Below are 14,352 nucleotides of genomic sequence, written 5' to 3'. Positions count from 1 at the left end.
CATAAGATGGGAAGTGAGATTTTTTTAACAAAAAAATATGTCGCATCTTAAACTGCACCTCTTCTTTTTTTTGAAGGGACCAATTTCTTTTATAAAATGTAACTGTGCTGATATGCTATATAGGAGAACATGGCTCTTCCTTTTCATTTTAGGTTATGCTGCGTACAGTAGATGAGTAGAAACAGCAGGGAAAATGTTTGGGGCAGATTGGCTAGTCCCAAAGATTGCATGAATAAAGCTCTCATAAATCAGAACAACTTATCCACATTAAAAAGCAGACACGTGTATAAAAGTAATTAAAAATTTATTTAACAGGATGATGGTATGAACGCGAAGTATGAGATACAATCAGGAGTTTCTCTTTAAAGCAGTACATCAACCAAACTGTTCTTCTATAATTTAATTACATAGTGGTTGTTTATTAAATAAAACAAAGAAATATTTCTGCATTTATATTCTATTTTAGTTCAACCTTAGTTTAGTAAATTATTTAGGAATTTTTCTTTTAACTTCTTAAGACCTCGGTGACTTTTTAGGAAATAATGTTCCATGTAAAAGCAATCGTTTAAAATGGCATACTTCACTGTTCCTACTTTTTTTTTTTGAGGCTCTCTTATTTTTACAGATCCCTTCTAAGAAAGAAAATGCCTAATTACCTTTTTACTTGCATCAGATCAGAATCACAGAACACAGAATAGAACACTTTTCCTTGCTTAGACCATAATTGAAGTTGCTGGGGAGGTAGTGGGGGAGATATTAAAGAACTCCAACAATATACTATCACTGTTGCTGCATTATATGTATACATGTAAATGCATACACACACACACACACACACAAATATATAAACATTAATACAAATGAATAAACAGTAACAGAAGCAAAGGAAGGGAGAAGAAATAGAAAAGAAAAAGTGCAAACAGAGAGAAACAAAAGAAATAAGAGGCTTCCGATTTCTTCTGGCGCAAATATGAGTACAACTGCAATATTAATTGTGATTACAAAAAAGCTCACCTATTTCTATTACCCAACTTTTTCTAATCATCCAAATCACAAATCATGAGTGCATTTTTTCTGTTTTATGCAAAAGATCTAAGAGAGGTTTCTAGGAAGTTACATTATTTTCCCACTAATCAGAGATTAATTTAGCGATCTCTACAAGTGCCATCATCTTCATCAGCCATTCTTCCTTTGTGGGTAGTGTCAACCCTTCCACCTTTGAGCTTATAATAGTATTGCTGCAGTTATCATACATAAAAACAAAATTCTACGACTGTTTTTAGTTGCCTGTCCCTTAATCCTAAAAGAAACGTCTCTGGTTTCATATGTACTTTTAACGTTTAAGATCTTCTGTGATTAATCTAGCTGCACTCAGTTTTTTGAAGTTTGATCTTGTACTGATCTTACCTATTCATTCTATTACATATTACCGGTTCTCCGAACTACTCAAAATTTCCTCTACTGGTTCTCCAGAACTGGTCAGAACCTGCTGAAACCCACCTCTCTCTATATATTCTCCTTGCTTAAAACCATGTTGATCATGAGCAAACCTGAAATATTAAATTATGCACAGTTGCATTCAGTTCAATTCAATTCAATTCTTTAGTGATTTCATACTTATCAGTCTTAGCTAGCATAGACAAAGAGGGACGGAGGTGACACAGGACAATACTTAGAGAATGACACTTCACAAAGTCCTCTCTTGAATGACAAAACCACATAAAAAAGGCTTGCTTGTGGAAGATCTATCAACCTGGTTCCTGGGTGGTTTATTCCTCTACTTTCTTCCCAGACAGTCTGCAGAAGGCTCCCTTTACATCCCTGTTCCTCAGGCTGTAAATGATGGGGTTTAACATGGGGATCACAGCTCCGTAAAAGACTGCCACTACTTTTTCCCTATCGGAGAATGTCTTGGCTTGAGGCCTCAAATACATGGCCAAGATGGTGCCATAATAAATGCTCACTACAGTGAGATGGGATCCACAGGTGGACAAGGCTTTGTTCCAACCTTGTGCTGAATGGAAACGCAAAACAGTGAATCCAATACGGCCATAGGTCACCAAGATAAAGAAGAAGGGGAATGCTAGGGTAAAGACACTGATTATTATCATGGTAATTTCATTAGTATGGGTGTCAGAGCAAGCCAGTTTCAACACTGCCTGCAGTTCACACTTGAAATGATTCACCACGTTTGGCCCACACAAAGTTACCTGCATGGTGAAAAAGGGTATAATAGTCAAAAGGAAGGCGCTGATCCACATACACGCAGTCAGCTGGATGCATAAATTGCGACTCATGATCAGGTTGTAGCGCAGAGGATAGCATATTGCCACAAAACGGTCATAAGCCATCACAGCTAACAAAAGACACTCCACCAGAGCTAAAAGGAGAGAAGTAAACATCTGAGCAAAACAACTGCCCAGCGGGATAGTAGGCCTGTCCATGAAGCAGTGGAGCAGCATCTGTGGGACAGAAGTGGTGATATAGCTGATGTCAATAAAGGAGAGATTGCTAAGGAAAAAATACATAGGTGTGTGGAGGTGAGAATCTACAATAATTAGCAGCAATATGAGGCCATTGCCGGCTACAGCAATGAGATAGATAACCAAGAAGAGGACAAACAATCCAGCACGAACTTTGAAGTTTTTAGAGAGCCCAACAAGCACAAATTCAGTCACTGTGGTCGCATTTCCCCATTTTTCCATGTCACCTGTAAGAATGAAATCAGTTTACAGAACATGATAAAATTAGTGTAAGTTGTTTTGGACAGCTGATTAAATGATGAACACAAACATGGTTTATAAGAATGGGCGAACTGCTTTTAAGAGAGGAAGCTAGCTTTGGGGAAGATACGATTCAGAGAAAAATATGATAGGGAGGGAAAGTATTAAATATGCAAGCCTTCTACACATTTTCTCCCTTCATTCAAATTTTTCTGAAACATTTTTCTTGTTCTTTTTTAAATAGAGGCCCATGCTTTTTTTTCCACACCACTTTGTCTTTTGTATTTAAGAAAACCATCAGATAATTGGGATAAGGAAAAATTGGTATCAAGCAACTATCATTGATGGGTGGACAAGCTGAAATTTCCCTAAAGTTTTAGCAATGCTACCAGAGCTGTTTAAATTTTGCTTCTAAAACCCTATTTTTCAATGGTGTATGGTTAAAATAATTTAAAACATAGCAAAGGACCATGGTACTTAGTGCAATTTAAATAAAATCGAGAAATCCATTTAAATTCTTTCCTTTAGTTTACTTGCTTGCTTATTTATACTGATTCATTCACATACTATTTCATTGTAGGATATATATGGACTTCTAAGAAAACTTCCATAACTAGCATTTTTTTTTACCTCGTTGAATTTTACAAATAAAATCTATTTTTCACATACCTTTTTTCCAAGATTTAATGGATTTTTAAAAGGTCTCACATGCCCCTTAAAATTAATCTTTTTGAACAACATTTTAGTATTTTCTTTTTTTTATCCTGATAACCTAAAATGCTCTAAAGGCAGGCTTACAAAACAAATATTAATAAAACAAATACAATGGAAGTATTAATATAATACTAACATACTATTAAGACAATAACACTTCAGGAATCAATTTTAAATTATAAAATCCCGGGGAGATGGAACACAAAAATCTTTTTACTATTTTTTTTACCTTTAACATTAGCAGTTTTCCTGCTATATATTTCTAAACTTTTATAAACTATCTATATTCCAAGATTCAAGAGTTGTCTAAACCAATAACAACTCTGAAAATTGTCTTGATGAACACCTGTGAACTTACCGGAAATGTAGAAAAAGTAAATACCAAAAAAGGGATGCTCTTAATATCTGTTTCATTACTCCTATCTGATTCATATAATTATTTTTAAAAATTTTCAGCATACATTACTACCTTTCAGAAAGTCCTTCCAGCATGATATAATATATCCTGAAAATGGTTGGTTTTTGTACAGATTTGGTCAACTAAGTGTTATCTACAGATATCATCTGGGAAAAGATCAACTCACTGTAGTAATTTAACATTTCAAATAAAAGTTGTCACTTTGTTCCTCAAACATTTATACTGTCTCTGGAGATTTGACATGCCATTATATTTGAAGATGTGAACTTCCTTTGGGGACATGAATGGTTCCTCTTCAGAGATTCTTCACCAAAGAGAGCACGGAGCAAACTTTACAAGTATATACATCAACAATTTGAATCTGAAGGGTTATTCAATGTATGAGTTATCCTACCTGGAATAATGGATTAAAGATAATGGTGTTACAGTCAAAGCCATCTTGAAAGTACCAAATTGGTGAAAGCTAAAAAGTACGAGACACTGATATCAAACCTAGAAGATTGTGGAATCACATCAAAACACTGCTTTTGCCTGTTGTGTTTGCCTAGAAAATAAAATTAACACCCAAAATTGCAGTTGTAGTTGCAAGCAAAATTATATAGAACCAATTAGAAGGTTTTCAATGAACTTTCAAGAAAAGAGCAATAAGGCTAATTACTGTACAAGATAGGTGCACTTATTCCAAAAATTTTGTTTTATGAAAAGAAAGCATACATTCATTTCTCTGTTACATACCAACCTTGCCAATCTCCTAGTGGGTTAAGACAAAATGCATAGATTACACCTTAACAAATTACAATTACAATTACATCTTAACAAAATTACACCTTAACAAAACAATCTTGGGAAGAGTGTTAAACTAAGATTATTTTTGCTTTAATAAAGAAACGGCATAGTATTTTGTCATTTATCCTAAATCAAAAAAATTCAAGGACATTTGATTGAGGAATTCTGGGAGTTGAAGTCCACACATCTTAAAGTTGTCAAGTTTGAAAAACTCTGATCTATAGCAGCCAAAAACCAGAAGGCATCTGGCAGCACTTTTTCAGAATAACACACCTTAACACACACACACACACTCACACTCACTCACTCACTCACTCACTCACACACGCAGTCTGTCTGCCTATCTATCTATCTATCTATCTATCTATCTATTTATCTATCTTCTATCCATCCATCCATCCATCATCTATTTATTATCCTTATCTATCTATTATGCTTACATGTACTGTAATGTAGGGTATTTAGCTTTATTTGGGGTAAATTCCAACTGAGTAGGTTGTGAATAAAACTCTGAATTGGCAACAGGAAGGGCATCCGGCCAGTAAACACCATTCAGTTGCCCAGACTGCATCCTGCAAGGGATTATGGGGTCGTTAAAAGAGGATGATGATGATATATATAGCTTGGACTTCACACCTACTGGTTCAGCACATTTTTCTCACACAAATGGTGGTGTAGGGAGAATAATGAAATAATGGTCAGTATGAAATCATGGGCCAGAAGCTGACAGTTAGATTTATATATATTGTCCACTTTAAAACTATATTAGACATGGCTACAGAGGGTCATAAACCATGATAGCCAGCAAAAGAAACTCAGGTCCTAACATACATAAAAAAGAGAGTAATATTAGTTTGTCCATAATAATGGTCCAGTAAAATGGTTGGCCTACTTGTGAAGCAGTGTGCCAGTTTCTGGGTGATCATGGTGGTGATACAGCAGGTGTTGGTAGAAAGGTTGCTGAGGAAACATGGTGAGTATAGAATCATAGGTCTTCTAGTCCAGCCTCCTGCTCAAGCCAGGATTCCTTATACCGTCCCAGACAAATGTTTGTCCAATCTTTTTTTGCAAACCTCCAGCAATGGAGCAGCCACAGCTCAGGGAGGCAAGCTGTTCTATTGATTAATTGTTCTCACTGTCAAGGAATTCCTGCTTAGTTCCAAGTTGGACCTCTTCTGATGAGTGTCCACCCATTGCTTCTTGTCCTGCCCTCAAGTGCTATAGAGAATAATTTCACCCCCTCTTCCATATGACAGTCCTTCAAATATTCGAAAACGTCTATCATGTCACCCTTGATTCTTCTTTTTCTTAGGCTAAACATACCTAGTTCCCATACCTATTCATCATATGATTTATCCTCCGAACTTTTTATCCTATTTGTTTCTTTTCTCTGCATTCTTTCTAGAGCCTGAACATCTTTTTTGTGTCATGGTGACCAGAACTGGATGCAGTATTCCAAGTGTGGCCTATTTAGTGCAGTATACAGTGGTACTATCACTTCCCATGATCTTGGGGCTGTCCCTCTGTTGATGCACCTTAGGACTGTATTGGCTTTTTTGGTAGCTGCAGCAGACTGTTGACTCATACTTAAGAGATGGTCCACCAGGACGCCTATATCCCTCTCATAGACACTACTATTGCATTTTGTTGGATAGGGCCCATTCCTCATGTCTGTCATGATCCTTCTGAATCTTGAGTTTATCTTCCAAAGTGTTAGCAATTCCCCCGCACATGGTGTCATCTGCAAATTTGGAGAATCCCCTCATCCCTCCATCATTTATGAAGGTGTTGGAGCACCCTGAGCCCAAAACAGAACCTTAAGATATCACACTGAACCAGTATAATCAACAAGTAAGAAGACAAATAATGTAGCCTGCACTTCAAATCAACTCAGCAGATCCCCAAGCACAATTTAGTTATATTGTTTGTGTTATCTGATTCTTCTATCTTATAGTATTTTGAATAATAGAAAATCACATTAATGTTACATTCTGTCTTAGTTATATTTCTCATTTGTTCAAAGTTTCCCAAAGAATTTTGTTAGGAATTTAAGGTTGGGGGTAACACATGCAAGGTTAAACAAGTAATTCATATTAACTGTCTCCATTAAGAATCAAAATAGTATTTTTTTCTGAAATGTTGGTACAATTACAAATAAAAAGAACAAGATGTACCCAAATGCTTATATCAGTAGGGTATATGTTTAGTTGTTTAATTGTATTATAGTTCACACGAAGGAGGAGTACCTCAAAATAAAAAATAATACTTATTAAATATTCAGAAATATATTTTTCACAGAGTAAAAAATAGATTTTATGGAAATATTTAAATTAATAAGCATACAGAAAGTCATAACCTCATGCAAGAATACCATGTTGTTGCTTTGGTTCCATTGAGACAATATCCCATGATTATAATTAGTTGAAGCAAAACAACATTCCTCATGTTAACTTCTGTGAAACTTGAAGTAAAATAAAATCAATATGACTACAAACTCATTAAAGGCCATTCAGTAGCCTAGCTCACACTTAAGCCAAGATAAGATGTATTATCTTTTCACTTGAATTACACTTGGACAAACCAGGGTTTAGTGTAAAGTGGGAGTCATAAATAATGCTGTTGTTTCCCATGTACTGATGTATAAATCAATCACAGGCAGTCCTTGTTAAGTGACCACAACTAGGTCCAGCAACTTGATCATTAAGCGAAGCAATCACTAAGTGAAACTGTGACTGTGCTTATGATCTTATTTCATCTTCCCTTTGCTTTACAGACATGAGAAGTTTGTGAATGTGCGAATTAGTCCTAAAGTTCCCCTTTCATCACTGTTGTAATTGCGACCAATTGCTAAATGAGGCAGTCGCTAAACAAGGATTACATGTACTGAAAGCTACATCAGCTATTACTAAAACATTATATGTATATGTAGGAGACATATGCTCATAATCAAGTCATATTGCGTGATAAGGTTATTGCGAAGAGACTCATCCCATCCTTGGTAGTCATTCTCAAGATTAGGAAAGTGGGTGAACCCATTCTTGATTATATTTATTGGGGGATGTCTGTTATGTGTTGTTCTTCACAGCTATTTTATGGTATTTATAGTTTTGCTTTCTCTTTTTTTGTTTATTTTATTTATATCCTGCCTTTATTACTTTTATAATAAAGCATATAATATGGAGCAAACATGGTAATACTCTTCCTCCTCCTATTTTCCCCACAACAACAACTCTGTGAGATGTCCCAAAGGTGCTTTTTCAAGAGGCAATTGGACTTTCAGGAAGTCCAGTTGCCTCTTGAAAAATCACCTTTGGGACAGCCATGACCTGGATGACTGACAATCTCCATAGATAACTCTGTGAGATGAGTTGGGCTGAGAGAGAGTGATTGTCCCAGAGTCCCCCAGCCAGCTTTCATGCCTATGGTGGAACTAGAAATCCCACTCTTCTGGCTTCTAGCATAATGCCCTAAATACTAAACCAAACTGGCTCTCTTTTATTTTAATTATTAGCTGCTTTAGAGTGATATATTTGAAATGGCCGGGCACATAAATTTAACAAATAAACAAATAGTTATCCACAAATGCAATCTTTCTACAACCTTTTTCAAGAAGAAAACTGGGGGCAGGTCAAACTGAGTGCAGGTTGATGTAATGATGGTTTATTAAGGAGGAGACATATTACCCCTTCCTTTAAGGAAAGAGGGACAACATCCACACTCAAAGATGAATTAACAACTGTTTGGATCTAGCTGCATAGATCCAGCTCACCTCCTAGGAAGCCTGGTCCAAGCAGGAAGGATCAGGACCTAATGTGTAATTTACAGCATTAACATTGCCAAAGAACCTGCCTATTTCCTTGAGACTTAAGTGTCTCAAATTTTTCCCAATAGGACAAAATTCTTCCTCAGTCAACTCTGCAAGACTTTCCCAGCCAGAGTCCAACTGAGTGATTTCACCCAGTGCTACACCACTTGTTAGCCACTTCTGCTGCCTATCATGTTTTAAACAGGTCCATTGTAAACAGCCTCTGCTGGGATTCTCAGCACATCAGTCCAGCTGCTGCCACTGTCAATGAACTACTATGCCAGCCATTTCTCCTAGGAGACTATCAAAGTTAGTAACTCTGTGCCTCTGGTGCCCTAGGCTTCACAGCCTTGATGGTCCTACTCACTACCAGCAAGGGATTGTCTAGCAGATGCCAACTCTTTATTATCTGTTGCTTTTTCTCTGTCATTGTTGAATTTACTTGCTCCTGACATAGTTCCAGATCTCTCATTACCTCTGCTCAAATTTTGCAGCCATAACAAGCCACCTACACTTTTTGCATATGAAAACAGAAGTATTCATATTGCCCAGTTTTAGGAAAATGTAAAGGCAATAAATAGGGTAAGTCTTCTGCCTTAAAAGCAAAGTGTATGTGATTTTCCACAGAGTTCATTTAGAATCCAGTCCTTGAATCTGTTCTGGGCCAGCCAGTCTTACTGTAAGTGGACCATCAGCAGTAACAGAGCTTGTCAGGGAGTAGTTGAGAGCAAAATTGTTATCTTTTCTCACTATACATGCGGAGCTCTTTTTTGATCAGGGATGAAGAACAGATCATATAACTTTTTTCCTCTATGAACCTATTTTTGAAAACATCTGCTATAATGAACATTAACACCTTATTTTACTGTTCCCATTCATAATGTATTTCTTTTGTGACTGACACTTCTGCTCAAATGCCAATTCTTTTATCCTCCGGCAGCATTGTGAAATAAAGGGAGATTTCGGATACAGATCTATTTGTATTAACTTTTGAATTCAACATCCTTGGTGTACTGGTAAGATAAAGTAAGAACTGACGATGCTACCTGGATTTATTTTCTGAAATGTTCCAAGTACCTGATCTCTCTCTCTCTCTCTCTCTCTCTCTCTCTCTCTCTCTCTCTCTCTCTCTGTGTGTGTATCTGTGTCTCACTCTTAAGCTCAGCACATTAGGCATTGGGACTGTCTGTAGAGTAGATAGCTTTGAGTCTCCATAGATCACCTTGTGCATTGTAGAAAGTAAAACAACTCCCTTCTATATCTATTATAAATACTAATATATTTATAATATAAATATATTAATTAATATTAATATTAATTAATATTAATAGATAAATATTGTACTGTCCCCATTTATTTGTATTCATTTCCTTCATTCATGTCCATGTTGATATTTATACCTGCTATCTTGTACATGTTCGACAAACTAATAAATAAATAAAATAAATAAAAATAAATGTTTTCCATCTAAAAGAGCTGGATTGGGGTACCTGATATTGGAATTTTTTGACAGTTGTATAATACAATAGGTTGTACCTGACACATCCTTTTCTGATTCAGGAGACCTTTATTATATTCTGGGTTCATTTCCCCCCTTTCTCCTCAGAATTGAGGGACAAGTCTTTCCTGTCACTTGAGATATTTTTTCCAGTAATATAGATTTGCAATTTAAGTATTTCTATAGTTTTTTTTTTAAAAAAAGACAGAAGCTGAGTGTCAGAGTATATGCAGCTATTTGCAATGAAAAAATTTCAATAAAGCATTGCAAGCACTGTCCAAATGCATATAAATTGTGGCAATTGTGCTTATTCTGTAATTGGTCTGAAAATGTGGATTTAAAAAGAAAAATTGACAATCCCTAAATTTGAATAAAACTGGAAAAGTTTCAAATTAAGTTGAAAGGCTGAACAAAAGTTGCAATTAGTCATTTCAATTCTTTAAGGTTTTTAGAGTAATTTCTCTATTTTACATCACTATTAATAAAGTTGTTATAAGAAAGGAAAAAATAAATTAGGCTTAAGCATTTCTAACTCCATGCTGTATTCAGATTATTGAAATCACTGGGCTGAAATTCCAGCATAGGAAGATATATATGGTATCTCTAATTGAACATACTTATTGAACCTGTGTATTGATTTCTTCACTTTTATCTTTTTATAAAAATCTTATTTGTTTTTTCATTAAACATTTCTAACTTTCAAAATGCTTGAAATGCATTTTGTTCCTGCACCATCGTGAGCCGTGGTGAGGCTCGCGAAGAAGGGGAGGCATCGGGGCATGTGAGGAGGTGGCTCTCCCGCACGCCGGCAGATTTCTTCTCAGGGTACCAGTGCAGAAAGAGAGCGGCGTGGGATCCAACACTGGAGGTTTTAAAGAAGAGATTGGACAACCATTTGTCTGAAATGTTATAGGGTTTCCTGCATGAGTAGGGGGTTGGACTAGAAGACCTCCAAGATCCCTTCCAACTCTGTTATTCTATTAAAATGTAAAGAGTCTTAGTATGACTTAAGGAGAAGAAAATAATACTATTGAACAATATTTAAGGTAGCATTCAGGAGGTTATCATCCATTTAAAGCTTAAGTTCTTTTCTGGAATTGCTAAACATTGAATTAATATTTTGAAACTTGATATGCAGAATTATCCTGATGAATTATAATGCATAGCCCAAATTCACTATTTTAAAAAAGGAGGAAAGGGATAAGCCAGCTATGTAAGGCAAAAATTGTTACCTCATTTATGTTTTTGGCTTTTCTACAAAATATATCACTGTGTAGCTGTTCAGATTTGTCTTAATATACAAAGTTGTCTATCTTTATTTACTGTTTGAACCGTCAGACCGGTTGAGACTGAAATGCTGACTTTTACTCATTGTTATTAATCAACACAGCATGAATTTCTATTGAATAAAGTAGGATTTCTTTCAGGGGTTGAAATTAAGTCTTATATTGAGGATCTTATTAGACATATCCACCAAAGGACTCAACTTGTTTACCCCCTCTCATGTATTAACAGAAATATCTAATACCTTCTTTAACCTGACTTTATTCCTTCTTCCATGCAGAAAAGAAGAAGTATATAATATTGTTATGGCATCTACAAATGAAACAGTGGTAATAGAATTCATTTTAATTGGATTATCTGACCAACCCAGAGCCCAGGTTATCTTCTTTTGGCTCCTGTTGATGGTGTACCTTGTTAGTCTTCTTGGCAATGGCCTTATCATCACATTAATTATTGTGGACCCCCAACTTCATACCCCTATGTATTTTTTTATTTGTGTCCTCTCCTTGATAGACTTCATACTCATCAACAATGTAGTTCCTGAGGTTCTCATCAACTGCTTCATTTACAGGCCCACTATTTCGTTCTCCAGATGTTTGTCCCAAATGTATCTGGGTCTGCTGCTTGTTTCAACAGAGTGTGTTCTCCTTGCTGTCATGGCTTATGATCGTTTTGCAGCTATATGCAAACCCTTACACTACATGCAGGTCATGAATTCGAGATTATGTATTTGTCTGATTGTTGTGTCTGTAGGCTTTCCTTCCCTGACAACCCTTACCAATGCACTATTGCGACCCACTAACTTTTGTGCTCAACATGTCATCAATCATTTTGTATGTGAATTGCAGTCTTTCCTTAAACTGGCTTGCTCTGACACACAGATAAGTGAGATCTTCATGCAAGTCGTCACCTTCACTCTTGTAATCCCACCATTTGGCTTCATAGTCATGACTTATGGGAAAATAGGTCATGCGGTATTGCGTATCCGTTCATCCCAGGGTCGCAGGAAGGCCTTCTCTACATGTAGCTCCCATCTTGCTGTAGTCAGTGTCTTTTATGGGACAATTATGATCATGTACTTGATGCCTCAAGAAAAAACTATTTCTGACAAGGAAAAGATCCTATCTGTAGTCTATGGAGCTCTGACTCCTATGCTGAATCCTATAATTTATAGCCTGAAAAACAAGGATGTGAAGGGAGCTTTTTGGAAACTGATCGGACAAAAGATGACAGGATAGATTGGAGGCCCCTGTTTTGTACAATGCAGAGAAAATAGTACGTACCAACTGTTAGTAAACATTATTTCCTTCCACCTGCTTTGTATGGTCATTTCAAGCAAGATACACTTTCTAATAGCAATCAGGTCTAATTGAAAGTGGTGAAATTCCTCATGTGTGTTTATCAGAGCTTCAGCTGTGTGTCCAGTTCGGTGAGAAAAGAAAATGCTACGAACAGGTCTCGGTTGTCGGAAATGCTTTTACTTCAAACGATTACCAGCAGCATCAGCAGCAAGCCTGACATTTGATGCTGAGATACACAAAGTTGGCGTTGGGAGCGGCTGCCTCCCAACGCCATTTAAATACACGTGCCTTCAATTACAGCTGATTGCTCGCCCTTCCGGGTTATCGTGGCATCTGCCCATGCGCGACTCAGCAATCCCAGCCTAGTAGAACAGAAGGGCGGCATAATGGAAACCTCCACCCCGACCGCAGCGTGACCGGCCGCCTATCGTTACGCTAAGCACCCCTATCACCAGTGTGAACAGTATACCCAAACCAACCCACCTTGCCGCTGATTCAGGTATTGTGTATAATGTCAGGATCCACGGTCGCCACTATAGCTCGGAGTATCGAGGGGATCTTGACAGGCGGCTCCCCCTATCAGGGATTCTCCTGGAAGACATAAACGTATATGTTAACAACACATTAAGGTTCTATACATATACCCCAAGGCCCAGGTTTCCATGGATATTTTTTATGGAATCGTTTAAGCAGTCGGTTGGCTTTTAGGTTTGTGGCGGTAACCCATGAGGCATCTTCAAACGGGTACCCCTTCCATCTGACCAAATACCTTAGTTTCCCCCTACTGATTCTAGAATCTAACACCTCTTCTATCTCATAGTGATCCCCGTCTACCGGCCCTGGTTTATCTAGTTGTTCCCGGACAGACTCTACTGGTTTTAGCAGGCTACTATGGAACACAGGGTGGACCTTACCCAGTAACAGTGGTAATTTCAGTTCCACTGTAACTGGATTAATCACTTTCACAATAGAGAAGGGTCCAAGGTATTTCGGGCCCAGTTTATGACTAGGCGTTCGTAATTTTAGGTATTTTGTAGACAAATAAACCTGTTCTCCAACCATGAATGGTTTGTGGTCTGCTTTTTTCTTGTCTGCTTGGAACTTATATATTTTGGTTGCTTTATTCAACGCCTCTTTTATTTGGGGCCATATTCTCCCAATACGCGTAGCCCACACGTCAGGGGACAAAATTTCCTGGTTTGGTGAGTCCAATTCAGGGATTGCGGTAAATTCTTTACCTGAGACAACCTGGAAAGGTGTGACTCCTGTACGTCCATGGACAGCGTTATTGTATGCTATTTCTGCAAAAGGGAGTAATTTTGACCAATCCGATTGCTGATATGATACATAGCAACGTAAATATCTCTCTATCATAGCATTTGTCCTTTCTGCTGCCCCATTGGTACTAGGATGGAAGCCTGAACTTAAACCCTGTGACGACCCTATCATTCTAACGAAACTGCGCCAGAACTTTGAAGTAAACTGAACACCTCTGTCCGATATAATACATCGAGGCGCACCATGTAACCGATATATGTGCCATATGAACAATTTTGATAATTTCCGAGCAGACGGTAAACCATGGCATGGGATGAAATGGGCTTGTTTGGAGAAAAGATCAATCACAGTCCATATTACGGTATTACCATTGCTCTCTGGGAGATCCACAATAAAGTCCATGGCAATCTCCTCCCAAGGTCTGCTCGGTTCCGCCACAGATTGCAAAAGGCCGAGGGGTTTCCCCAGCCAGGGTTTAGCCATTGCACACACTTTACAGATTTTCACATAATGCTCTATCTCTTTCCTCATGTGTGGCCACCAGA

General features: G+C 37.4%; 2 protein-coding genes across 2 annotated transcripts; one reads left to right on the top strand and one right to left on the bottom strand.

Annotated features, from left to right (window-relative positions):
• Nucleotides 1–1,769: 1,769 nt before the first annotated feature.
• Nucleotides 1,770–2,705, bottom strand: LOC148115301 (olfactory receptor 13H1-like). The gene has a single exon (XM_087886639.1). It carries the CDS (start codon nucleotides 2,703–2,705, stop codon nucleotides 1,770–1,772), a length of 936 nt encoding a protein of 311 aa, XP_087742765.1.
• An 8,818-nt stretch (nucleotides 2,706–11,523) lies between these two features.
• LOC117666638 (olfactory receptor 13H1-like) lies at nucleotides 11,524–12,534 on the top strand. The gene has a single exon (XM_034419400.2). The coding sequence runs from the start codon at nucleotides 11,534–11,536 to the stop codon at nucleotides 12,464–12,466; it is 933 nt and encodes a 310-aa protein (XP_034275291.2). The 5' UTR covers nucleotides 11,524–11,533; the 3' UTR covers nucleotides 12,467–12,534.
• The last annotated feature ends 1,818 nt before the right edge of the window (nucleotides 12,535–14,352 follow it).

This window comes from Pantherophis guttatus, chromosome 2, assembly GCF_059756535.1.
Source record: "Pantherophis guttatus breed Tessera chromosome 2, ASM5975653v1, whole genome shotgun sequence".
Lineage (NCBI taxonomy): Eukaryota > Metazoa > Chordata > Lepidosauria > Squamata > Colubridae > Pantherophis > Pantherophis guttatus.
This window is presented reverse-complemented; position numbering and strand designations above follow the sequence as displayed.

Bases quoted from the DNA above. Each gene is read 5' to 3' on its own strand.
- LOC148115301 (XM_087886639.1), bottom strand. From the start codon at position 2,705: ATGGAAAAATGGGGAAATGCGACCACAGTGACTGAATTTGTGCTTGTT.
- LOC117666638 (XM_034419400.2), top strand. From the start codon at position 11,534: ATGGCATCTACAAATGAAACAGTGGTAATAGAATTCATTTTAATTGGA.